The sequence below is a fragment of the Centropristis striata genome, chromosome 18, assembly GCF_030273125.1.
Source record: "Centropristis striata isolate RG_2023a ecotype Rhode Island chromosome 18, C.striata_1.0, whole genome shotgun sequence".
Lineage (NCBI taxonomy): Eukaryota > Metazoa > Chordata > Actinopteri > Perciformes > Serranidae > Centropristis > Centropristis striata.
This window is the reverse complement of record NC_081534.1, coordinates 30771904-30797503: the sequence shown is the minus strand read 5'-3', so window position 1 is coordinate 30797503 and position 25600 is coordinate 30771904. Positions and strand designations below refer to the sequence as shown.

Here is a 25600-nt window from a genome sequence, read left to right as displayed (position 1 = left end):
GTGGACTAGGACATTGTGCTTCATGGGACACAGTTGTCAGTCTAGACACTAGCCTTGCCCAACTACAACTACTAGAGGGCAGAGACAAAATCCCAGTTGGATTCTCGAAGAAGACTCCTACAATACTGGTGTGGGACAATATTGACTTTGGGGAGGAGACACTGTCAGGTCGTGGAACTACTCACCATACAAATGGCATTATGCTGCAAAGTTCTGTCGCTGAACCTGTGTTAAGAACAAACAGACAACCACTACAGAAGGGAGTGTCCTCATTCAAAGCACCCCCTAGCACTCCTGTAGAACACTACCAACAGTCTAAAAGACAAGGGCCACAGAACTTGTGTCATCTTCATACTATTCCACTGCAGCTGGAAACATACAGATTGAACACCGTGTCTGAAGCCCAAACTGAACTGGCATATGTTTTTGTAAAATACATAGATGCTGAACGATGCACAGTCCCAAGCTGGACAGGTTTCCATACATTGCTTCAAGGTGATGCTACTCTGCAAAAGTCAGCACTGCATTATCTTCCAGTCATTGAGGCTTCACCGACAGAGATGTCAACGGTAAACACAATTCTGAAGCGAAGTGTCCAAATTGCTGATCGGCTTGAACTGGACCATATCGTGTTAGTGTTTGACCAAGCTATATATGCCAAGGCTCAACAAATCCGTTGGAAAGACGAAGACTTGACGAAGCGTCTAGTGATAAGACTAGGCGAGTTTCACACATGCATGTCCTACCTCGGTATTCTAGGGAAAAGGTTTGGAGATGCAGGACTGCAAGACATACTCATTGAGTCTGAAGTGGTTGCCCCAGGATCCATCAATGGGGTGATCAGTGGTCATCAGTATAACCGCAGCATGAGGGCGCACAAGCTTATGTATGAGTGTCTGCAACGCGCCAGGGTAAACACCTTCCTGGACTCTTTGCCACCAGTGGAGAGAGATGAGTGTTTGGATGTTATTGAGGAGATAAAATGTGCATTCCCAGAGGGAACAATTGAAGTTTTGGGTGCTAATGACAAATTTGAAAAAATCTGTTTTAAGTATGCAGAATATGTGGAAAGGAGAAGTGCAGTCAACCAAACATTTGCATTCTGGAGTTCATACATCGATATGGTTCAAACACTCCTTCTGTTTGTGAGAGCAACAAGAGAATCTGACTGGCAACTCCACCTGTCAACAGTGCGATTGATGATGCCGATGTTTTTTGCCTATGATCGTGTGAACTATGCTAGGTATCTACCTGCATACTGGCTGGAAATGGTCAATTTGCCTGTAACACATCCTTCTTGCCACAATGACCTCAGTGTTAAAGGACAGTGGACTGTCCAACGTCAAAGTGTCCATGGATTTGCCTCGATTGCCTGTGACCAGGCTATTGAGCAAACATGCAACCGAGATTCCAAGACAAAAGGTGGATGGACAGGGATAACACAGAATCGAGCTGCAGTTTATCGCTGGATATTATCCCAAAATGAAAGGGCTGCTATAACAAGACAATGTGAGTCAATGGCAGGTAAATCTCCTGAACAACGGAAACGGAAAGACCTTGACAGCACACGGATCCATGCTGATGAAAAGGCTGTGACTAGACTAAGTTCCACCCTAGATTCTATGCTGAACCCTTTCGACACACACCACGAAGGTATTGTGTGTCTTAGCTCTGGGACGGTAGCAGTTGAAGAAATCAAGAAGGATTTGCTCGCAGCTCCAGACAAGGGGGAAAAAGCTGTCAAAGAGTTTATGGACCAGCGACTTTTGTCAAAATCTGTCGACATATTCGCTCCCATCAAGGCACTTAAACTGAAAACCTTTAGTGACCAGGCAAAGACGAAGAAGAAATCTGCAGCGGGCAAGGATGTGATTCTACGGGCTGACAAGAAGCTGTTCTCCAGACTGCTCATAATAGGCCAGAGTAGAAAAATTGACCTCAGGGAGATTCTATCCTACTCACTGGGAACGGTTTCCTATCCTCTAGCCAGTACGGATGGTTCACTTGCCAAAACTAACAAATCAGCTCTCATGGTTTTATTAGAGGCTAAAGGTGGGGACTGCCTAGTTGATAAAATCCCAGCAAATGGAGCTATTTTGTTCGATGGCATGGCGGTCATACAAGCCCTTCAGTCCAGACCATCCACCTTTGGAGAGCTCGCTGAGACCATACTGAAGTACTTAGTCAAGCTTGCTCTGCAGTACAAGTGTGAAAGGGTAGACTTTGTGATAGACCAGTATCCTGAAATGAGCATTAAAAATGTAGAACGGTCACATAGAGCTGTTGGTGGCACACAACAGGTGCAAATTTATGGAAGGAACCAGAAGACACCAACTCAATGGAAAAAGTTTCTATCTGACGGAACAAACAAAGCGGCACTGGCTGAATTCCTCTTTGATGTGTGGAAAGATGCTGATCTAACTGTTGTGGGCAAGGACTTGACTGTATACATAGCACATGGAGAACTGTGTCACTGCTTGAAAGTAACAGATGGTTCACAAACTGTAAATGCTGTTAAGGATCTTGAATGTGATCATGAGGAATGTGACACAAGGGTGTTCTTACATGCACATCATGCTGCACAGGAACATGAAACAGTCATCATTAAGAGCCCTGATACAGATGTGGCAGTTATTGCTTTAAGTCTGCAGAGAGATTTTCCATGTAGCTTGTATTTCTTAACAGGAGTTGGCAACAGGACAAGAATCATTGACCTTGTTAAGGTGTCAGCAGCCCTTGGAAACAGTGTGTGTTTGGCACTTATTGGAATTCATACCTTCTCAGGTTGCGACTCCACAAGCGCCTTTCATGGCAAGGGAAAAAGAAAGACGTTTTCTGTTGCTTGCGAAAAAGAAGAATACCTGTCTGCATTTACACATCTGGGAAGCAGTTTTGAATTGGACCAGTCAACATTTGATGTGCTGAGCAAATATGTGTGCCACCTGTATGGCCAATCATCTGCAGAAAATGTCAACGATGCAAGGTACAGAGCATTCTGCATGGCATCATCAGCTTTGCCGGAACTCTCAATACCCCCTACAAGTGACGCCCTGCACCAACACTGCAAAAGGGCAAACTACCAGGCTGCAATAATGAGACATTCTCTCAAAGGTAAAATGTCTGCCCCTTCACCCAATGGCAATGGATGGCACATTGAGGATGGGGAGTTAAAAGTTACATGGATGACTACAAATCCTGCCCCTGAGAGTGTGTTAAAGGTTGTCCACTGCAGCTGCAAGCAGAGCAGATGTGAGTCAGGAAGATGTTCCTGTATGTCTGCAAGACTGTCCTGTACTGATTTGTGTCGGTGCCAAAATTGTGCCAATATGTCCATGGAAACAGAGGATATAAGCACATGGGAAGATGGCTCTGATGATAGTGATGGCTAAGAGATGAACAATGTCTCCCTTGTTCAGAATACTCAAAGTCACACTTAATCAGTTAGTTCTATAATAAAAATGTGAGTTTTTGCCAAATTTGAGAAAAAGTATTTTACTATTTTTTTTGTTACTTAAGTTAAATACTTAAACAATTAAAATAAAATGTGAGGTTACAGTGCACTTGACCTTAAAACAATTATAATTATCATAGTTTGAGTTTGTGCCAAATTTGAGGAAAATGTATCAAAGAATTCTTGAGATATGGCTTTAACAATGTGCAACGTTAAAACAAAATAATACAAAAATGTATTTAAAAAATACTTAAGACCTGCTGTGACATCAACACATTGTTTTGTTCAGGTAAATATTGTTTTATACAATATTGTGTACAGATTCTGAACTGTAATGCAGTTTTTGTTGTATTATCCATTTTTTGGCATTATTTGATATTTTGATTGATGTCAGCCATTTTGGGCCAAAGTGTTCTTTATTCTATTTTATTTTTTACTTCCTCTTATAACACAGTATCTACTGAAATTTTTAATGTATAAAACGTCATTGTTTAGCAAAATGTACCATGTGTATGTTCAATTGTACAGGTTGCTATTCACTTATTTTGAAGCGTTTTTTTCATTTATTTTGTACATTTCATGGTTTAAATTCAAATGAAAGTATACTAATGCTAAAATACTTGTCTCAAATGTTAGGTATATGTATTAATGTCAATTTGTGAGAGAGATTCTGTTTCCAGAATGAATGTAAATAAATTTACAAGAAAAAACAGCTGCATAAGATTTTCGTTTTTTTGTAATTCCTATTTTTATACATTTATGGCTCTTAAAAAAAAACTGCAGGATATTTTGAGGAGAACTTTTAACCTAATGTCCGCAATGGCATTGTCTATGCAAAAATGCAAAAAAAGAGTAGTGCCCAGACGTGGGAACGAAAATCACTTTCTAGCCACTTTTTCCTGGTTCACCTTATGGCCTATATTTATTTATTTATTATAGTTGCGTTATTATGCACAAAGACATGTTTGAGTTGTTCACACGTCTTCTGAGAACAAACGACAGAAAGATTAAAATAATTTTGATGAAAGTTATGTTAAGTTAAGACGTTTTTGTTTCTCTCCTTCTCCACCAGTGACTGAGCAGAAGGATGGTGGTTTGGTGATAATGAACTGCTCCGTGTTGACGGATGAATGGTGCAGAAACACAGTGGAGTGGTTGTACGAGCCGCACATGACCATCGTTACAACATCACGGTCTGAGTGCTCGGCCGCTGTGTCGTTTCCTGCTAGAGAGAAGAAGAGACAGGAGGCAGAATATGAGTTTTTTAAATGTAATGTGACAGATGAGAACACTGGAGCGGTGCAGCTGTTTGACTTCAACCCTCCAGGTGAGATCAAAATCACTTTAAACTTATTCATAAAATACGTTACAATGACATCCTCTCCATTTACTAACAGCAGTTTTGCTCCTTTTTAAACCATTTGCAGTTGAAAGCAGCACAACAGCGCCTCCAATAACAGACCAAGGTATTAACTCATTTTGTGTCTTTTTTTTAAAGTAATTTAGTGTTTTTTCAGTCATTTTGTGTGTTTTTTTGGTCATTTTGTCTCTTCTTTTTGTCATTTTGTGTCTTTTTTTAGTCATTTTGTGTCTTTTTAAGCAATTTTGTGTATTTTCTGGGTCATTTTGTGTCTTTTTCTAATAATTTTGTGTCTTTTTTTAGTAATTTTGTGTATTTTTTGGGTCATTTTGTGTCTTTTTTAAGTAATATATTGTTTTTTCAGTCAAATTGTGTCTTTTTTGGTCCTTTTGTGTCTTTTTTTAAGTAATTTTGTGTATTTTTTGGGTCATTTTGTGTCTTTTTTAAGTAATATAATGTTTTTTCAGTCAAATTGTGTCTTTTTTGGTCCTTTTGTGTCTTTTTTTGTAATTTTGTGTCATTTTTTTGGTAATTTTGTGTCTTTTTAAGGTAATTTCATTTTTTTCTCTCATTTTGTGTCTTTTTAAAATAATTTTGTGTCTCTTTTTTGGTCATTTTATTACTGCCTCCAGCGGCCCCCAGGGAATTTGAGTTTGAGACCCCTGCTCTATAGTGTAAATATCAGACTGAAACATGGATTTTTATTCTGTTACAGCATTTTGAATAGAACAAAAAGCTGCAGTCAAAATCTATTTAATGTTTTTCTTCTGTTACAGGTTTGTGGAGGACCATTATTGTGTCTGTGGGTTTAGCAGCTCTCATCGTAACGGTCGTGTCTGTGAACATCTGGATGAGAACTAAAGGTGAGCAGATTTAACTCAGTCGCCAGAATAAATGCTGGTATAGAGAGCAAACAGAATGGCATACAGTACAGAGCAAAAGTTTTAGGGTGGTGTGAAAAAATGCTGTAACATAAGAATGCTTTTGAAACTAGAAATGTTAAGTTTATTTTTTTTTTATCAATTAACAAAATGCAAAGTGAGTGAACATGAGAAAAATCAACTGAACTCAATGGAAGCATTGAGTTCAGCGTTACACTCGTCGCCATCTTGCGTATTTTAAAATCGTTTTTATAACAATAAAAAGATTTAGTAAACCTGGATTTCCACAGTGGAAACTAAAGTTAACTTTTTTTTTGTCTTTTCAGGGAACAGAACACAGACCGCTGTGAGTTTTAAAACTTATTTAACTGATTTAACTGTGGCAACAAAGATTTATTATTTATTTTACCTCAGAATCTAAAGTGTGTTGTGATGTTTTTCATAGGTCCATAATGATGCAGATGAAGGTTCAGTGGTGTATGAAAACGTTGGAGAACCTTCTGTTTCTATCAGACTCCCCTGAGCAACAACTTCAACATCAGCTCAGAAAAAGAGTCCACTGCAGTTAAACAGCATCTCAGGATCATTTTGTGTTTTGTGGTTGTGGTTACAGACAGATACAGAAAGCATCTGTATTTTCATAAATTTGCATGTTGTAGCTTCGCCTCAGTTTTAATATTGTTTGTGCAGAACAAACAGCCTTGCAGGGCCTTGCAGAAGTCCCTCAAACCTGCATTCTTCCTAATGTCCAGCAGGGGGAGATTCCACTGGTTGTAAAAAGAAGTCAGAGGGACAAATTCACAAAAGGAATACAGGGCTTTTTAAGCCACTAAATGTGCAAATAAGGCAAAAACAAACATTTAATTCTCAAAGCACATGCAAAGGGTGAATTGCACCTCTAACTATGCTGCCATGCACATAGCATCTCAGTTCTATCTGCACATGCTCAAATTAGGTAAAATGCATACATTTGGTGCAAAATCGTCCCCAAATCAAAAACACCATCGTTAATAGCAACATGCAGTTAGAGCGAAATTATGGCAGTAAATGAAACACATTCATAAGGGCAAATAAAAGTTTTAGAAAAACATTTTAGAAAATACATAAGAGATTTTTGGCTCAGTCTGACTCTCGTCAGTCTCCACAGCATTCACATAGGCTCATTGTGTGAAAGCGGACTGTATGTTATCTTTTGGACTTAAACTTGCACAATTGTAATTGTGTGTAAAAAGGAGGCAAAGTGCACTCAGCTTCCAACTGTATGGCCGTGTTTGCACTGTGATATAAGTGCAATATCTTTGGTGAACAGGTCCTTATGACGGGGCAGATAGCGGTTGCATGTGATGTGCAATTCATGGTGCTATCAGCGGCTACAATCCAGGCCTTGTAAATTTGCCCGATAATATGAAAGTCAATAAAAAAATTAGTTATCACTTGCTTTATTACCTCAGTAAACATTCTCACAATATGTTTATGGTCTCAGTCATAAGTTTTAAGTCTTCTTCAATACATCTATCGTCTATTTTACTCTTATTGGATCCATAATTTGGACGGCATGATGTTCTTTTAGAAAATTATGGACCCAATAAGAATAAAATAGACGATAAAGCAAGGTGTGTTTCAGGCATCTCACACTGTGTTTGGTATGGCTGATGTCTCTAACGCTCCAAGTTCAATAACCCAGATTCAGTTCACGCAGAGTTTTAGTTTCACAGGATGTTTGTCAGACTTGTGATATCCAAACTCTGCCCTCTTGATTAGTATTGCTAATGTACTATTAATCTCACTGTCCAAAATCACTTTCTTGTTCACTCACTCATAAATTTGCATGTTGTAGCTTTGCCTCAGTTTTTTTTGTTGTTGTGCAGAACAAGCAGCAACCTCTGGGCCTTGCAGAATTGCCTAAAACCTGCATTCTTCCTAATGTCCAGCAGGGGGCGACTCCACTGGTTGTAAAAAGAAGTCCGAGGGGCGAATTCACAAAAGGATTGCAGGGCTTTTGCAGCCACTAAATATGCAAATAAGACCAAAACAAACATGTATTTCTCAAAGTACGCACAAAGGGTGAGTTGCACCTCTAACTATGCTGCCAAGCAAATAGCGTCTTGATGCTCCGGTTATATCTGCAGATATTTAAATAAGCTAATACGCATATATTTGGTGCAAAATCAGCCCTCTGCAACTCTGTTGTGACATCAGAACTCTGCCCTCTTGATTATTATTGCTAATGTACTCTTAATCTGACTGTCTTGTTGCTCCCTTTTTGTAAATATAAACGCTCTTTCTGAATCTGATGCATTCTGTTTTTATTCACGTTTTACACTGCATCCCAACTTTTTGGGTATTTGGGTTGTAGTTTACGTTAAAGTTGCAGTAAATGTGCATTTCTTATCATTTTTCATCATCCCTGAAGGCTCTACAGTAGCACAGCTGCACTTGCATTGTGGGATTGTTAGCAGAAATGAGTGCAGCAGTAGATTTTATTTACACACTTGGCAGACAGTAAATGTAGTGCACTTTATAGTGAATAGGGATTAATTTGAATACATATGCACCAAAAACAGGGCTGCAAGAACAAAATGCCATCATTCTGTTCTTGCAGCCTTATTAGCCTTAAAGAAATTCTTTGACTACTTAGATTTAAAAATTGAAGTAACTCTAAAGCTAAAAGAGAGATGAGAAGCTAATGTGCTCCTCCTACATTATTTCAGCAACTTGTGTGATTGAGGAAGTGTCAGTTACTTATAACAGGAAGTCGATCTATTTTTATTTTCAGCACTTCAGTTTAGACACTCTGAATGTTACATTGCTGAGAACACGGAACAAAAAGACTGATGATGTCTCCGTTCAAATGGATTAAAACGTCTTTATTTCTGCTGCTGCTGCTTCAGTTTGCAGGTAAGAATCCCTGATACATGACCAGACAACTTATTGATTTGACTTATTGTTAGTTACTTTGTACAGTTACTTTTCTGCTGTTTTTCTAAGACAACCTAGTCGGCTGTTTGAAACTTCTCTCTTTATGTTCCGCCCCACTTCATAAAGAATTGGTGGTGGGGGACAGGGGTTGTTTAGGGGGAGATAGCAGGTAAACAGTAAATGTCACATAGAAGTGGTGTCAAGTTGTTCTAGTCATACATCTGAAAAGTGAGTCAAATGGTTAAAAAGATGATCTAGTGTATGAAGGGCCTTCTTATGCTCAGTCATGTCTCCTAAGTCTGTTTTTATGGACTGTGTACTGTTTGTTACACAGATTTTATGCTAAATGTTTTAATTTTTTACTTCTGAATTGATAAAAATGGTCAAAAAAACATCCCAGGATACCACATTAAGAAACCATTGAGAAATCCATGATGTCATTTGGTTTCAAAATCTGTCAACATTTTGGTGATTTCTGTATTTCAACAAGTTTATGGTGATCGCTTGTGTTGTTTCCTGCTGAGAAAGCCCCTTATAGTGAATCTAGTGTGTCAGCCATCCATCCTCTGAATGCTCCAGGTCTCTAGTTTGTGGTTGTAAAGTTTCATGAGGCTGTGATTATCCTAGAGCAGTAGTTCTCAACCTTTTTTAGTCGCGACCCCCAATTTAACATGAATGTTATCCGCGACCCCCGCTCACTGAACAGAATCTCACACGCGCAGTTCCGATCACCCAAAAAAGGAAACAAAATGACCAAAAAAGGAAAGAAAATGACCAAAAAAAGACACAAAATTTGCAAAAAAGACACAAAATGACCCAAAAAAACAAATAAAATGACCAAAAAAGACAGAAAATGACTAAAAAAAGACCGAAAAGGGCTAAAAAAGGAACCAAAATGACAAAAAAAGACACAAAATTACAAAAAAAAAGACAGAAAATGGCTAAAAAAGGAACCAAAATAACAAAAAAAGACACAAAATGACTAAAAAAAACCCCACAAAATCACCAAAAAAAGACATTAAATGACCAAAAAGACTAAAACACATGAAAACTTTAACACAGTGGAGACAGAGCTGACTTCCTAAATGATTTGGCGACCCCCAGAAATCATCTCGCGACCCCAATTGGGGTCCCGACCCCAAGGTTGAGAATAGCTGTCCTAGAGGTCACAGCAGCTCATTTTATACACTGAGCTCAAGTTTCACTCACTAACATCATCAACATGAAGAACATTGGGCTCATTGAATCCACAAGAGTCTCAGCTTTACACTCAGACCCCATTTATGCAGCTCACAGACTGTTTAGGGACCCCAGGATGCAAGAATACTCACATACAAAAGGCTAAATAATAACCCATGTAATGCATGAGAAAAACTCAGTTTTTTTGCCTTAAACCTCATGTTATCAGCATAAAGTGGGCACATTTATATATAGAGGAGGCTCATGCTGCCCCGCAAAAGACCTTAACTCGCCAGAGTGTGAAACTGAGAATAATGACGAAAGTTAATTTAATGTCCTGGCAATTGAGCTATAGGTATAATATTGTAATTTTCACACTTTGTAGTGTATACCTGTCTTAATCTATGTACAAAAAAACTTTACACTCAAATTTGACCTTTGACCTTTTTTTCGGAAGTTAGCATTGCTTACAAAATGACAATCCGTCATACTAAGGCAAAAGACCTTAACTTATATTTTATAGCACAATGTTATGATAATGATAAATTTCACTTAAAATTCAAGCAATATTGACCCTATTAGACTGACCAAGAGAAAATGGCTTTACTTTGTCCCATGATGGGTACCCGTAGAACCTATGTTCAGTTAGATATCTTGAGCTCAAGGGACCCTTTGGGGACTAACATCATCACACATGAAGAACATTGGGCTCATTGAATCCACAAAAGTCTCAGCTTTCCAGTCAGACCCGATTCATGCAGCTCACAGACTTGCAACATCAGAAAGACTGTGACTTTTGTCTAAAATTGTATGGTATAAGCATAAAGTGGGCATGTCTGTAAAGGGGGGAGTCCGTGGGTACCCATACAACCCATTTTCATTCAGATATCTTGAGGTCAGAGGAACCCCTTTGACAATTGTTGTGCTAGTTTTTCCTTTGCTAAAACACAGCCTAACTTTGGAGCATTATTTGGTAACACTTTACAATAACCAACTAAGTAATGTTTATAGATGGTTTATAGACCAATTATTAACCATTTACATTAAGTGCTATACATATTTAATATTTAAATGTTTTAAAACAATTTCTTAAAGTTCTATGAATCATTTCAAAATCATTAACATACTTAATATGGTGTTAAAATGTTAAAATGAGTGCAACTAAAACTACTGATAAACTATTAATTATAATGTAATTGTTTGTTAATGGTAAAGTAACTATAAACTTATATTAATAAACCATCTATTTGTCATTTATGGATGATGTAGTCAGTTAAACATTAATAAATTATGTATGTATCCACTCTAATTGGTCTATATACGGTTTATCAATGATGATTAAACATTAATAAACTATCTGTTTACCATTTATAAATGATGGTCATTGTAAAATGTTACCCAATATTTCACCCCTTTTTCTTTTTTTTTACAGCGGTTGGTGGAGAGTATTTTTCCATCATTGTCAGAGGCGGAGATGAGGTGACTTTGCCGAGTGTAAACGTGAAGCAGCATCAGGATAAATGTGACCGTACTAACTGGTTCATTAACCGTTTTGGAAATCCAGTCGATCTGGTTACAGATGGGAAGATTAAAGAAGAGGCCACAACAGCATCAGACAAACTGAGGGTGACAGAGAACTGTTCTCTGGTCATAAAGAACGTCTCAGAGCAGGATGTTGGTCCTTACCACTGTCTATCAGGACATGAGACCCAGTACCTTCTGTCTATGATTAACAGTGAGTATGATAATGTTTGTCTGAATGTTAGAACAAAATACTGAAACATAACCAGACATGAATATATAATTTTGTCTTTATGTTTTCTATCAGTGAACAAACAGGACGATGGTGAGCAAGTGAAGCTGTCCTGCTTGGTGTCGACACACACTCTCTACATGTGTCAACACACAGTGACTTGGACGTATGAGGGTGAAAAAGGGGAAGATGATATAGCATATGCAGATATGCAAACAACACAGTATCAATGCTCGGTCATGGTGACATTTCCTGCTTCTAAGTCAAAGCATCTTGAGTTGTTTAAGTGTAAAGTAGAAGATGGCTACAACAAAAAAGAGCTTCTGTTTCCCTTCATCCCTCCTCAGGCCTCAGGTGAGAATAAGATATGAGTTGTTTATAATAACCTTCAACTCATTTATTTTCTCTTCTAGATATTTATGACCATATTCTTCCTTTCCATCATTTTCTCACCGTGAAGTTTGTTGTGTTTTCTTACTTCGTTTGTCTAGATTTGGACGCGACAACAGCAAAAACATCGACGACAAGAATAACTGACAGCAGCACAAAATCAAGGAGCAGCTCCACAGTCCCTGCTGTCAGTTTTACTTCTACAAAACTTAAAGGTATGTCTTCAAATGATTTGCATCAAACATTTCTTTAATATCACAGTCAATCACAAAGCTGATGCAGCAATTTATTTGCTCCCCAGGCTGGTGGCCGTACATCTTGGCAGCTGTAGGTTTGGCGGCACTTTTAACAATAATCATCGTGGCTGTGATCGGATGGAAGAGAACTAAAGGTGAGAGCATTCATACATTAAATATTTACAACAATAAGTTCTGATAAACCTGGAAACTAAAGTCCACTTTGTCTTTTTCAGGCAACAGAACGCAGCTGGATGACAACACTGTGAGTTAAAACCTGAATAATTTAAATGTTCACACTCTCTTTTTCATCTTTGTTGTTTAAAAAAATGGCTTAAAAAAAGCTGCAGTTTCTGTGAATTTAGGCTACAAAATCACTGGCCTCGGTTTAGGGCAAAAAACTTGCTGGTTAGGTGTTATAAAAGACAGTTTAAACAGTAAATAAATGTTCTTAAATGCTGGAAGTGAAGTAGTCACGAGGATGAAGTGACTACTGTAAGATTCAGGTAAAAAACGTAAGATGCCTAAAAAAAAACACGGGTTTTCCTGGTTTTTATGACAGGGAGTAGGTTTGTGAGGGTGAACAGAATGGCGGGAGTGATGGTTTTTGGGGTTTTATATAAACTGGAGCACAAAGTTTAGAGTTCAGTTGGGATTCCAGAAGCAACTTCGGTTTATGCTCTTGTTTGAGACTAAACTCTTACGTCTCCAGTGAGGTTTTTTAATTTTTGGACACCAGTAGGCCTACAGATAATTTTTGCAGTTAGTTGAATGTTCTTTTAAGTGGTGCAGACTCATAAACTGGCTCTAATCTGGACATCTGACCTCTGACACAAAGCTAACAGTGTATGTTAGCTGCAGGTCCACCAGACTAAATAACTCCTTCTTTCCCACCGACATCAGGCTCATAAACAACACATAGGAGATTATTACGTTGGACACTAATAAGTCATGCACACATCTGGACACACTTCATATTATCAAGTTATTTCAATATAATGATAATTTCACGTTTTAACGTTAGCGGCTGATCATAGCATGCTAGCGTTAGCCCGCGATCGATAGCATGCTAGCGTTAGCGGGCTAGCTAGACCAAGACCAACTCGGTGCCATTGAGAGCGACCAACTAAAACACGTATCATTCCTTTATTTGATTTGTTTAACTGCAATGTGATTGATATGGGCTAGTGGGCTAACGCTAACGAGCTAATGATATATATCACGTTATAACATGAGAATATCATTATCATAAAACGTTATAACATTATAGCGTGAAATTATCATAATCTTGAAATAACGTGATAATATCACAAGTGTGTTCAGACGTGTGCATCACTTTTAAGGGTCCTCTGGAAACACTTCTGTCGTGTTGTGGTCTGTGCAGCGCGTTTTATAAATGCTGCGCTTGTGTTGTCAAATTGATGAAGATGTTTCCTCAATGTGCTTGTGTTTTGTGTATTTGCATGTGTGTTTTCTTAAATTGCATTGCTGTGAGCTCTCAGGGCCACCGTAGATTATAATCATGGACTACCTCATAAAAGAAATGCAGAATTGCACTGTTTTATTGTTATTATTGTTGCTTTTTTATTAACACATGCTGCCTTAAATTTTGTTATCTTGTACTTTCTTTTAGTATATATTCTGTATATTTTTTAGCTGTTACATTGGTTGGCATTCTGCTGACAGCAAAGCAAGAATTTCATTGTACAGGGAAACATGTTTTTTACTGTGCATATGTAATAAACACTTTGGATTAACAACAACATGAATTGTGCCTGTGTTTGTCCAGGGGCAGAGTTTAAACCCTGCAGTGAATCAGCCCGGTGCAGAGACCAGCCAGGACACGGTGAGACCACACACACCTGACCTCTGACCTTTATACGGGCTTCTTCTCTAACACGTAGCATTATGAAACACACAGTGACTCTTTAGTTTAATTTTAATCAGCAAGTCATATGAAAAAGGAAGGAAGAGACTGCAGCTGGATTGCACAAATAGAACAGAAAAGAGTAAAACGGGAAGTTTGAAGTATGAAGAAAGTCTCGACTCCTAAATTAAAACATGCAGAGATCAAACCAGCAGCAGCAAGATAAATAAAGATACAGTGAGTACACTGAAAGTTCATGTTACTTAGCAACCAGCATGTTGTTGTCTGTCTGCAGGCTGATCCTGAAGACGGTGTTGCCTACGCCTCCGTCAGCTACAAAAAGAAGAGCAACAGTAGAGCCCAGGTAAGCTGTCTGATAAAAAAAAAAAAAAGCTTGAGGGCTGAAACGTCATCTGAATAAAAGAGAAACATAAATGGAGCCAAAGTTTGCAACATGTGAATGAAGAAGAACACAACTCTTTAAATAAGGCCCATTTATTTTATCCTTAAAGCAGAAATAATCCATACTGGCTCTTAAATTTGAAGGTTATTGACAAGAATTTACTTTTCTGCATCATTCCTTCTTGTATATATACTTTTCTCCAAGTAGAAATAGCTCATAGTGTCCCTCATCAAGGGATTAAAGGTAAATAAAAGCGTTTTTAAGAGTAAAAACAGCTTTTTTTTTTGCAAGCAAGGGATGATAAAGTTGTCTGAGAGGCTGTATAGGCCATAATTCATTCTTCCCTCTCACATACACCAAAAATATCTCACACATGCACAATTTTACCTCTCACATACACAAAAGTACCTCTCACAATGCATAGAAATACCTCTCACAATACATAAATATACCTCTCACACATAAAAATACCTCTCATAATAATCCATATTGGCTCTTACACTAAAATGTCATTGACAACAATTGAAAAACACATTTAGACTTTTCTGCATCATTCCTTCTTGTATATCTAATTTTCTCCATGTGGAATTAGCTTATAATGTCCCTCATCAAGGGATTCAAGGTAAATAAAAGTTTTTTTTAAGTGTAAAAACTTTTTTTTGCAAGCAAGGCATGATAAAGTTGTATGAGGGGCTGTATAGGCCATAATTAATTCTTCCCTCTCACATACACAAAAAATATCTCACACATGCACAATTTTACCTCTCACATACACAAAAGTACCTCTCACAATACATAAATATACCTCTCACACATAAAAATACCTCTCACAATACAGCCCCTCATAATAACCCATACTGGCTCTTCAACTAAAATGTCATTGACAACAATTGAAAAACACATTTAGACTTTTCTGCATCATTCCTTCTTGTATATCTAATTTTCTCCACGTGGAATTAGCTTATAATGTCCCTCATCAAGGGATTCAAGGAAAATAAAAGTGTTTTTTAAGTGTAAAAACAGCTTTTTTTTGCAAGCAAGGGATGATGAAGTTGTATGAGAGGCTGTATAGGCCATAATTCATTCTTACCTCTCACACACACAAAAAATATCTCACACATGCACAATTTTACCTCTCACACATAAAAATACCTCTCATAATACAGCCCCTCATAATAATCCATACTGGCTCTTAAACTAAAAGGTCATTGACAACAATTGAAAAACACATTTAGACTTTTCTGCATCATTCCTTCTTGTATATCTAATTTTCTCCAAGTGGAAATAGCTCGTAATGTCCCTCATCAAGGGATTAAACAGCTTTTTTTTTTTTTGCAAGCAAGGGATGATAAAGTTGTATGAGAGGCTGTATAGGCCATAATTCATTCTTCCCTCTCACATTCACAAACAATATCTCACACATGCACAATTTTACCTCTCACATTCACAAAAAAAGTGTAGAGGAGAGGTAAAATTGTGAATGTGAGAGGTAAAGTTGGCTACAACAGAACCCCAGAAAATATCAGGTGTAGAGACGGAAAAAACAGAGCTAAGAGAGTAAATATTGGATTTATTATTATTATTATTATTATTATTATTATTTATCTGCTGGATGTGTAAATATCAAGTTTACCATCATTTGTCATGAATATGGTCCAGGTGATTCCTGCACCAGGTGAATATTTCATATGTTACATGTTGCAGGTATAATGTATTGTGTGTGTGATGCGTCTTCCTTCTGTCTCCTCAGGTGCAGGTTAGAAACGATGATGATGATGATGAAGGTGATTCAGTGACCTACAGCACTGTGAAAGCTTCTTCTGCTTCTGTTGGAGCTTCTGCTGCTCCCAGCGACCTCTACGCCTCCGTTAGAAAAGGCAAAAAATAAGAGATCAAGGAAACTTTTTTCTAGTTTTGGATAAATTAACACTGGAATCTTCAGCTGTCAGCTTAATCCATAATGATCTTTAAATCTAAAGTTACTCTTGATGTTTCATAAAAAGACAAAAAAAAAACGAATCTAAAAACGGCTGCAAAAGTTGCAAAATTGCAAAACACTTACCAACAAATTACAGTAAACAACTGTGAGTTATTTTACAGATAAGTTCTTTAAAAATATGGATAATGTTTTTTTTTTTCTTTTTTTTGCTGCCAGACTTTTACCATTTTTTTTCACGGTAAAAAAACAGAAAGTTGCTTCAATTTTACATTCAACAATATGATGTTTTTTTATTGTTATTATTAATGATGATAATAATAATAATAAATAATAATATTCACTGTAATTTAACATTCAAGACCATTAAGAAATTGAATAACAATGTTAAATATCTGTAATGGCCCATTATATTAATTAACAAATTTCAACTTAATAAAAGTAGTTTTATGACGTTTTTATAAAGAAAAACCCTGTAAAAATAATACAGTAAATTTCTGACTTTTTGGAAGATAACTTTTTTTAATAGATTTTTTTTCACAAATAATTCACTGTAATTTAACATTCAAGATCATAAGGCAATATAATAACAATAAAAAATTCTATAATGTCCCATTATAGTAATTAACAGATTTTAACTTCTATTTTATGGTTGATTTTTGTGAGAAAAGTATTTTTTATGGCATTTGCACTTAATGTAGAGGAAAAAGGAAAAACCCTGTAAAATAATACACTAAATTTCTGATTTTCTGTCAAATAGATTTATGCAAAAAGACAACTTGGTAAATTTTAGGGACAAAGTTTGGGTCAAAATGATCAAGTTCAAGTCAGAGGAGCTTCATAATCATAGTTAGAATAATAAACATAAATGAAACAAAGAGTGTGACAATAAATTAAATAACTTTGTATGACCATAAATTATTTTTATTATTATTTTAATAATAATTCACTGTCATTTAACATTCAAGATCATAAGGCAATATAATAACAATTTAAAAATAAATCTATAATGTCTCATTATAATAATTAACAGATTTTAACTTCCATTTTATGGTTAATTTTTGTAATAAAAGTAGTTTTATGACATTTTTATGAAGAAAAACCCTGTAAAATAATACAGGAAATTTCTGATATACTGGGAAAAAAAACATTTTACAGTGTAGATTTATGCAAAAAGACAACTTGGTAAGTTTTAGGGACAAAGTTTGGGTCAAAATGATCAAGTTGAAGTGAGAAGCTTCATAATCATAGTTACAATAATAAACAGGAAACAAAGAGTGTGACAATAAATTAAATAACTTTGTGTGGCCATATTTTTTTATTTTGTAAAACTTTTTTTTTTTTTTTTTTTTTTTTTTTTTACCAATAATTCACTGTAATTTAACATTCAAGATCATAAGGCAATATAATAACAATACAAAAAATCCATAATGTCCCATTATAGTAATTAACAGATTTTAACTCCCATTTTAAGGTAATTTTTTGTAATAAAAGTATTTTTATATATTATATTATAAAATAATACAGTAAACTTTCTACAAAAAGACAACTTGTTAAGGTTTAGGGACAACGTTTGGGTCAGAATGACAGCTTTGTTCAAGTCAGAGGAGTTTCATAATCATAGTTAGAATAATAAACATGAAACAAAGAGTGTGACAATAAGTTAAATAACTTTAAGTTGTGGAGAAGTGGCTGTGAATGTTTCTCTGATCATTCCCAGGATGTGTTGTTGTAGAGAGCCTGTTTGTCCAGTAGGGGGGGTGGCAGGGTCACGCTACATGTTGCTTGTTGATGATGCTCTTGTATTTATATTTAATGTTACATGTATCACATTTCTTTGTATCTACTGTTCAGTGCTCAGAAGCCTGAAGTTGAATGAGTAGAAACTGTATAATTCACTTAGTTTTGGTGATGTTCTTGATTTTAATTTGAGCATTGAGCTTCTTAATAGTTCCATAGCATCTAAAATTAGCCTAAAGCACAGCATTAATAACAGCATGTATATGCTAAGCTTTACCAGGAAAACCTGATTAACTTTTTACCAAATTAACTGTGTTTTTTGTCGGTGCAATGTGTATCCCTGCAGCTGTAAATTATACAAAATCATTCAATTTAAGGAATATAGAGATTATTTTCCAACCAACTTTGTTTTTATTTCAGCGAAAACAAAATGTATGCTCCCATTACATGTTTGCCAAAGATAGACAGTTTATCATAGACAGAAACTATTAAAAAAACAGAAAAAAACAGGCATAATGGTAAAAATGAGAAATTCCCGATAGTCCTTGAATGAAAAGTTATTTCCAAGTTATTACGAAAGTTTCTGCAACCACAACAAATGTTAAAAAAGTGATAATTCTGTCAAAATCACAGAAAAAAATCACAGAAGACATGATTGATTCTGCTGAGACCAATGGTCACATGACAAATATTCACTGAGAATCTGTTTACACAGAGCTGAGAGGAGAGGACAGGAGAGGCTGTTTACACAGAGCAGAGAGGAGAGGACAGGAGAGACTGTTTACACAGAGCTGAGAGGAGAGGACAGGAGAGGCTGTTTACACAGAGCAGAAAGGAGAGGACAGGAGAGACTGTTTACACAGAGCAGAGAGGAGAGGACAGGAGAGACTGTTTACACAGAGCTGAGAGGAGAGGACAGGAGAGGCTGTTTACACAGAGCAGAAAGGAGAGGACAGGAGAGACTGTTTACACAGAGCAGAGAGGAGAGGACAGGAGAGGCTGTTTACACAGAGCTGAGAGGAGAGGACAGGAGAGACTGTTTACACAGAGCTGAGAGGAGAGGACAGGAGAGACTGTTTACACAGAGCAGAGAGGAGAGGCTGTTTACACAGAGCAGAGAGGAGAGGACAGGCTGTTTACACAGAGCAGAGAGGAGAGGACAGGAGAGACTGTTTACACAGAGCAGAGAGGAGAGGACAGGAGAGGCTGTTTACACAGAGCTGAGAGGAGAGGACAGGAGAGACTGTTTACACAGAGCAGAGAGGAGAGGCTGTTTACACAGAGCAGAGAGGAGAGGACAGGCTGTTTACACAGAGCAGAGAGGAGAGGACAGGAGAGACTGTTTACACAGAGCAGAGAGGAGAGGACAGGAGAGGCTGTTTACACAGAGCTGAGAGGAGAGGACAGGAGAGACTGTTTACACAGAGCAGAGAGGAGAGGCTGTTTACACAGAGCAGAGAGGAGAGGACAGGCTGTTTACACAGAGCTGAGAGGAGAGGACAGGAGAGACTGTTTACACAGAGCTGAGAGGAGAGGCTGTTTACACAGAGCAGAGAGGAGAGGACAGGCTGTTTACACAGAGCAGAGAGGAGAGGACAGGAGAGGCTGTTTACACAGAGAGGAGAGGACAGGAGAGGCTGTTTACACAGAGCAGAGAGGAGAGGACAGGAGAGCCTGTTTACACAGAGCTGAGAGGAGAGGACAGGAGAGACTGTTTACACAGAGCAGAGGGGAGAGGACAGGAGAGGCTGTTTACACAGAGCAGAGGGGAGAGGACAGGAGAGACTGTTTACACAGAGCAGAGGGGAGAGGACAGGAGAGGCTGTTTACACAAAGCCAAGAGGAGAGGACAGGCTGCACAACTGCAAATAGTAATATGTGTGACCCAATTTTTTTTTCTTCTAATATTCCTGACACTTGTGGGCACTTGGAAAAGTGTTTATATATAAGTTTATTGTAGACAGAAATTTTTTAAAAAAAACAGGCATCATGGGAAAAATGAGAAATTTCCGAAAGCCCTTGAATAGAAAATTATTACGAAATTAATATAGAAAGTTATTACGAAAGTTTCTGTAACCAAAACAAACCATAAAAATGTGATAACTCTGACACAATCACTTTAATCTACAATAAAATGTCGCCAAAAATAAACTGTTTGGAATATTCACTAAAGATCTGTTTACACAGACCAGAGAGGAGAGGACAGGAGAGGCTACAAAAATGCAAATTGTTCAATATGTACAATATGTGGAGACCCAATTATTTCCCCCAATATTCATGACACTTGTGGGCACATGGACAACTGTTGTATATATAGATTTAATTTTATTCAAATAAAAAAAAATTATCTGAGAAATTCAACTTCCTTTTTTCTCCTTTTTTTTATGATTTCTGTCATTCTAACTGTGTTATTCTGCATAAAGACATGTTTGAGTTTTTCCACTTCTAGCCATGATTGTGCTGATTGAATAGAGCTGCAGGACTTATAGATTAGATTTATAAAGATTGTATATATTGCAGTGAAATACAAGGACACAGAGAGTAAAATGTAAAAAAACAAAAAAACAACAACAACCTTAAAAATAGCTTTTTGGGGTTCAGAGGGTTAAAGAAAGAAAAACAAAAAAATCATTGAGATTAAGAAGAAAAAATAATAAGAATAATCACTACAAGCATGAAGAAGAACACAAGTAAAATAAGTTCTTGACTTTTGTGCATGAACATCTTGAAAGTTAAAGTTAAAAACTGACCCATGGTAGTGGCCCATTATGGAATATCTGCAGGAACAAGACAAACAAAAATGCATTTAACTTGCCATGTAAACAAAATGTTATTTACGAAGAACTGAAGCATCTTTACAGCTCAGCAGACATATTTCTCATAAAGTAGCATCAAGGTGTACATGTGTAGGTGTTACTAACATGAGGAGATGCTGAGGACTTTGTGGGGTTCAGAGGGTTAAATAATATTTTGAGATATGTGTGATGAAACTTTCTAAATATTTGATTCTGCTGTGACATTTCTGTCACTCATGCATTAAGTTTAAATATATAACGTGGCTTGCAAACAACTAAAAAAGTGAAGTGAGTCCCAGTGAGATCATCCTCCAATTCAGCACCACGGACAGCGACATTACAGACCTCTGAAGAGAAGATCGCCTGATCTCGCTCTTTATTAACGTCTTCTGAAACCTGGAAATGACATTTTTACTTTTTTTTATTTTTATTTTGCAGTTGTTCAAGTGTAGTTTGAAGCAAAGTTGACATTCTGATCTGAAACTTCCCTTGTTAAACTCATTGTTTAACACATTAATTATGTCTGCAAGAATTCAACAGCCTTAAGAATCGTCTAAATAAAAAAATAAGGAAGAGAAACTTCAAGAGGAAGTGAATACAGTCGCTGTCTTGAAGACAAGCTTTTATTTTGAAAGGCACAGACACCACAGCAGGGAGTGAGAGTTGTGTCATAGTAGATTAATCTATTTTTACACACATTTGGCAGATAGTAAAAGCTGTGCATTATGCAGTGAATAGGGGTTGATTTGGCAAAAATGGAAAAGTAAAATTCTTTGTCTGTTTAAATTAAGAAATTGAAGTAAATCGAAGTGAGAGAGACGAGACGCTGATGTGCTCCTCCTACATGCGTTAAGCAACTTGCAGAAGTGAGGAAGTAGCACCTTACTTGTCATAGGAAGTCGATCATTTTATTAACACATCAGTTCAGAGACTCTGACCGTTAGATAGCGGAGAAGACGAGACAAAAAAAGACTCAAAATGTCTCAAATCGGATACATCAAACTGTCTTTATTTGTGATGCTGCTGCTTCAGTTTGCAGGTAAGAATACAAAACACAGACATGACTTAAAGAAATGTTGTGCAAATTTGTATTTTTGGGGGATTCTTGCAAAAAAGGGAAGTTTGCTGTTAAGAAAATGCTCATATCTAACTCTAACCATGAAAGTCATGTTCTTGTCACAGATGATTTTTGCAACATGGTCTCACAGGAATCCGTGAAATAGCCACTCAAATTTCCGTGAAACTGACACGGATTTCGCTACAATGCAAGTTAATGACAGTCATATCCCGTGGCTATTCCAACATACAAAGTGATTATGTACATTCACTGAGTGAATATTTAGAAAATAAAACATATATTTCTCACTAGAAATGTGATCAAAATCCATTTCAAAATATTGATTTTTTCACTAAAAATGAGAGAACTGTCCGCCATGTTTTTTGTTCTTGAAAGTCACGTGACTTGGAACCAACCAATAGGAAAAAATATCCATGGAATAGCCACGGGATGTGACATTAACTTGCATTGTAGCGAAATCCGTGTCAGTTTCACGGAAATTTGAGTGATTCCGTGGCTATTCCACGGATTTTGAGTTAAGCAAATCCGTGGCTATTTCACGGATTCCTGTGAGACCAGGTTCGATTTTTTATATTTTCCTCTCATCTTCAACAGAAGTTACTGGACAAAGTGTCACTGTTAAAGCTGGAGATGACGTCACTTTGCCTTGCAGCAGCGTGATGGTTGATCAGGACAAATGTGGCCAGACTTCTTGGCTGTACAGTCGGCATGTTTTGGAAGCAACAGGAGAGCTGATTCGTCTCGGGCAGATTAGTAAAGATGTGGTTTCTAAAGGTAAATCCTACGGACTGAATACTGCAGCAGACTGCTCTCTGGTTATAAGAAACGTCACTGCTGAGGATGTTGGTCGTTACACCTGCAGACAGTTCAGCAAATCAGGAGAAGACTCTTCGGTTTCTCTCTCTGTTGTTATCAGTAAGTATTTACATCATTTTACTTTTTACTTTCTTCTTTTCTTTTACTTTCATTTTAACACTCTGAACCCCAATAAGCTGTTTCAGGGTGTTTTTTGCTCTTTTTATATTTTACTCACTGTGTCCTTGTATTTCACTGCAATATATTAAATATATTTAAAGTACATGAGTCCTGCAGCTCTATGGAATCAGCACAATTATGGCTAGAAGTGGAAACAACTGTCTTTGTGCAGAATAACACAGTTAGAATGACAGAAATTATAAAAAAAAAAAAAGGAGAAAAGAGGACTCAAAGTGCCCACAATTGTCATGAATATTGGGAAAAAATAATTGTTTCTCTGCATGTTATATATATCGAACAATTTACATTTTTACTCTCTGTCCTCTCCTCTCTGGTCTGTGTAAACAGAAAATATTCCAAACGGTTTATTTTTGGCCAATTTTAATGTAGAATAAAGTGATTATGATGGAAATATCACAATTTTAACATTTGTTTTGGTTGTGGAAACTTTCATAATAACTTGGAAATAACTTTCCATTCAAGGACTGTTGGGAATTTCTTTTTCCCATGATGCCTGTTTTTTTAAAATAGTTTTTGTCTACAATAAACTTATATATGAACACTTTTCCAAGTGCCCACAAGTGTCAGGAATATTAGAAGAAAAAAAATTGGGTCACAGACTATTTGCAGTTGTGCAGCCTGTCCTGTCCTCTCCTCTATGCTCTGTGTAAACAGCCTCTCCTGTCCTCTCCTCTCTGCTCTGTGTAAACAGGTCTCCTGTCCTCTCCTCTCTGCTCTGTGTAAACAGGTCTCCTGTCCTCTCCTCTCTGCTCTGTGTAAACAGCCTCTCCTGTCCTCTCCTCTCTGCTCTGTGTAAACAGCCTCTCCTGTCCTCTCCTCTCTGGTCTGTGTAAACAGCCTCTCCTGTCCTCTCCTCTCTGCTCTGTGTAAACAGGTCTCCTGTCTTCTCCTCTCAGCTCTGTGTAAACAGCCTCTCCTGTCCTCTCCTCTCTGGTCTGTAAACAGCCTCTCCTGACCTCTCCTCTCTGCTCTGTGTAAACAGGTCTCCTGTCCTCTCCTCTCAGCTCTGTGTAAACAGCCTCTCCTGTCCTCTCCTCTCTGCTCTGTGTAAACAGGTCTCCTGTCCTCTCCTCTCAGCTCTGTGTAAACAGCCTCTCCTGACCTCTCCTCTCTGCTCTGTGTAAACAGGTCTCCTGTCCTCTCCTCTCTGCTCTGTGTAAACAGCCTCTCCTGTCCTCTCCTCTCTGCTCTGTGTAAACAGATTCTCAGTGAATATTTGTCACGTGACCGTTGGTCTCAGCAGAATCAATCATGTTTTCACAGTGTCTCTGAGGAGCAGAATTTAATGTTTTTAACAGGATCTGGTTATTACACACGGTTTATTTTTGGAGATGTTTTAAATGAGACATGTAGAATAAATTGATTCTGCCAGAAATATCACAATTTTGAGCTTCTTTTTGATCAATTATAATGGAAACTTACTTCAGTTACCAAAAGCGTGTCATACTACACCTGATGACTTCATACACTGTAATAAACAGCAATAATTCTGTTAATTTAACTCTTGTTTTTATCTCTTTTTCCTCAATATCTCCATCTCCACCAGTGGATGAACATCAGAAAGATGACAAGGTGACCTTTTTCTGCTCCGTGGTCTCGTATCAAGCCTGCGGACACACAGTGAAATGGTTGTACGAGGGTGATGAGAGTGATATGGAGACGATACAGCGTCCCTGTTCAGCCTGGGCCACATTTCCAACTCATCTCAATCACACTCGTAAGTTACTGAAGTGTAATGTGACCGAAAACAAGAGTGGAGAAATACTGGTGTATGATGTGGCCACAAAGTCCCCATATGAGAAAACAGGTAAATCTGGTTTAATTTGCTAATTTCAGGTTTGATTATTACATATTCTTGTTGTTTCGTCTCTTCAGATGGTAAACTTGGTGTGTCTTATGTTGTGTTTTGTTATTTCACATCATATTCAACCAAAACAAAAAAGGAAACACAACAGTGGGGAACAACACGACATCATCTGCAAAGAATGACACTCAAGGTAGAGGCATCTTATACTATATCCTATATATACTATATCACTCTTTTTCTCTCCTGATGAAGCAGCAGCAATGTTTGTAATGTTTTTCTTCTGCTTTCCAGGTTTCTGGAGGATCATTATTGTGTTTGTGGGCTTAACAACGCTGTTCATAACTGTTGTGGCGGTCAACATGTGGACAAGAACTAAAGGTGAGGAGATTCACAGATGTCATTTTATTATTGAAAAAGATTAAGTTAATTTAATTAAATTAAAACTTTTCTTTTGTCCCCTCAGGAAACAACGCACGGAGAGATACCAATGCTGTGAGTTTTCAAATTTTTTTTCTAAATAATTTCATCAAACTCAAATACTTTTATTTTTGGTATTTTGCTGTTTTTAAGGATTAACAGTGCTGACTCTATTAGTCCTGAATCTGAGTGGATGTGGCAACCAGTGGGAGAATGTAACTAAGTAGATTTACTCAATTACTGCACTTAAGTACAATTTTGAGGTACTTGTACTTCACTAGAGTATTTCCATTATATGTAACTTTATACTTTTACTCGACTACATTTAGCTGACAGCTTTAGTTTTTTTTCAGTTAGAGATTAACATGAACAACATGACCAATTTAAAGTGA

General features: G+C 37.3%; 3 protein-coding genes across 5 annotated transcripts in view; all 3 read left to right on the top strand.

Annotated features, from left to right (window-relative positions):
* The window catches only part of LOC131990823 (uncharacterized), an 80653-nt gene extending 72548 nt beyond the window's left edge, over positions 1–8105 (top strand). For all 3 annotated transcript variants that reach the window (XM_059355973.1, XM_059355974.1, XM_059355972.1), the window contains 5 exons: positions 4524–4778; positions 4879–4917; positions 5588–5674; positions 6019–6038; positions 6138–8105. In XM_059355973.1, the coding sequence (XP_059211956.1) occupies positions 4524–4778; positions 4879–4917; positions 5588–5674; positions 6019–6038; positions 6138–6215 (479 nt within the window). In that variant the 3' untranslated portion in view covers positions 6216–8105. The remainder of the gene's footprint in view (positions 1–4523; positions 4779–4878; positions 4918–5587; positions 5675–6018; positions 6039–6137) is intronic.
* A 223-nt stretch (positions 8106–8328) lies between these two features.
* Positions 8329–16327, top strand: LOC131990735 (uncharacterized). Its single transcript, XM_059355849.1, has 9 exons — positions 8329–8590; positions 11223–11525; positions 11619–11897; positions 12035–12148; positions 12235–12324; positions 12406–12434; positions 13959–14015; positions 14332–14400; positions 16190–16327. Exons 1-9 carry the CDS (start codon positions 8527–8529, stop codon positions 16325–16327), a joined length of 1143 nt encoding a protein of 380 aa, XP_059211832.1. The 5' UTR covers positions 8329–8526.
* Positions 16328–21888: 5561 nt separating this feature from the next.
* Positions 21889–25061, top strand: LOC131990734 (uncharacterized). Its single transcript, XM_059355848.1, has 4 exons — positions 21889–21949; positions 22583–22903; positions 24531–24791; positions 24928–25061. The coding sequence occupies exons 1-4, from the start codon at positions 21889–21891 to the stop codon at positions 25059–25061; spliced, it is 777 nt and encodes a 258-aa protein (XP_059211831.1).
* The last annotated feature ends 539 nt before the right edge of the window (positions 25062–25600 follow it).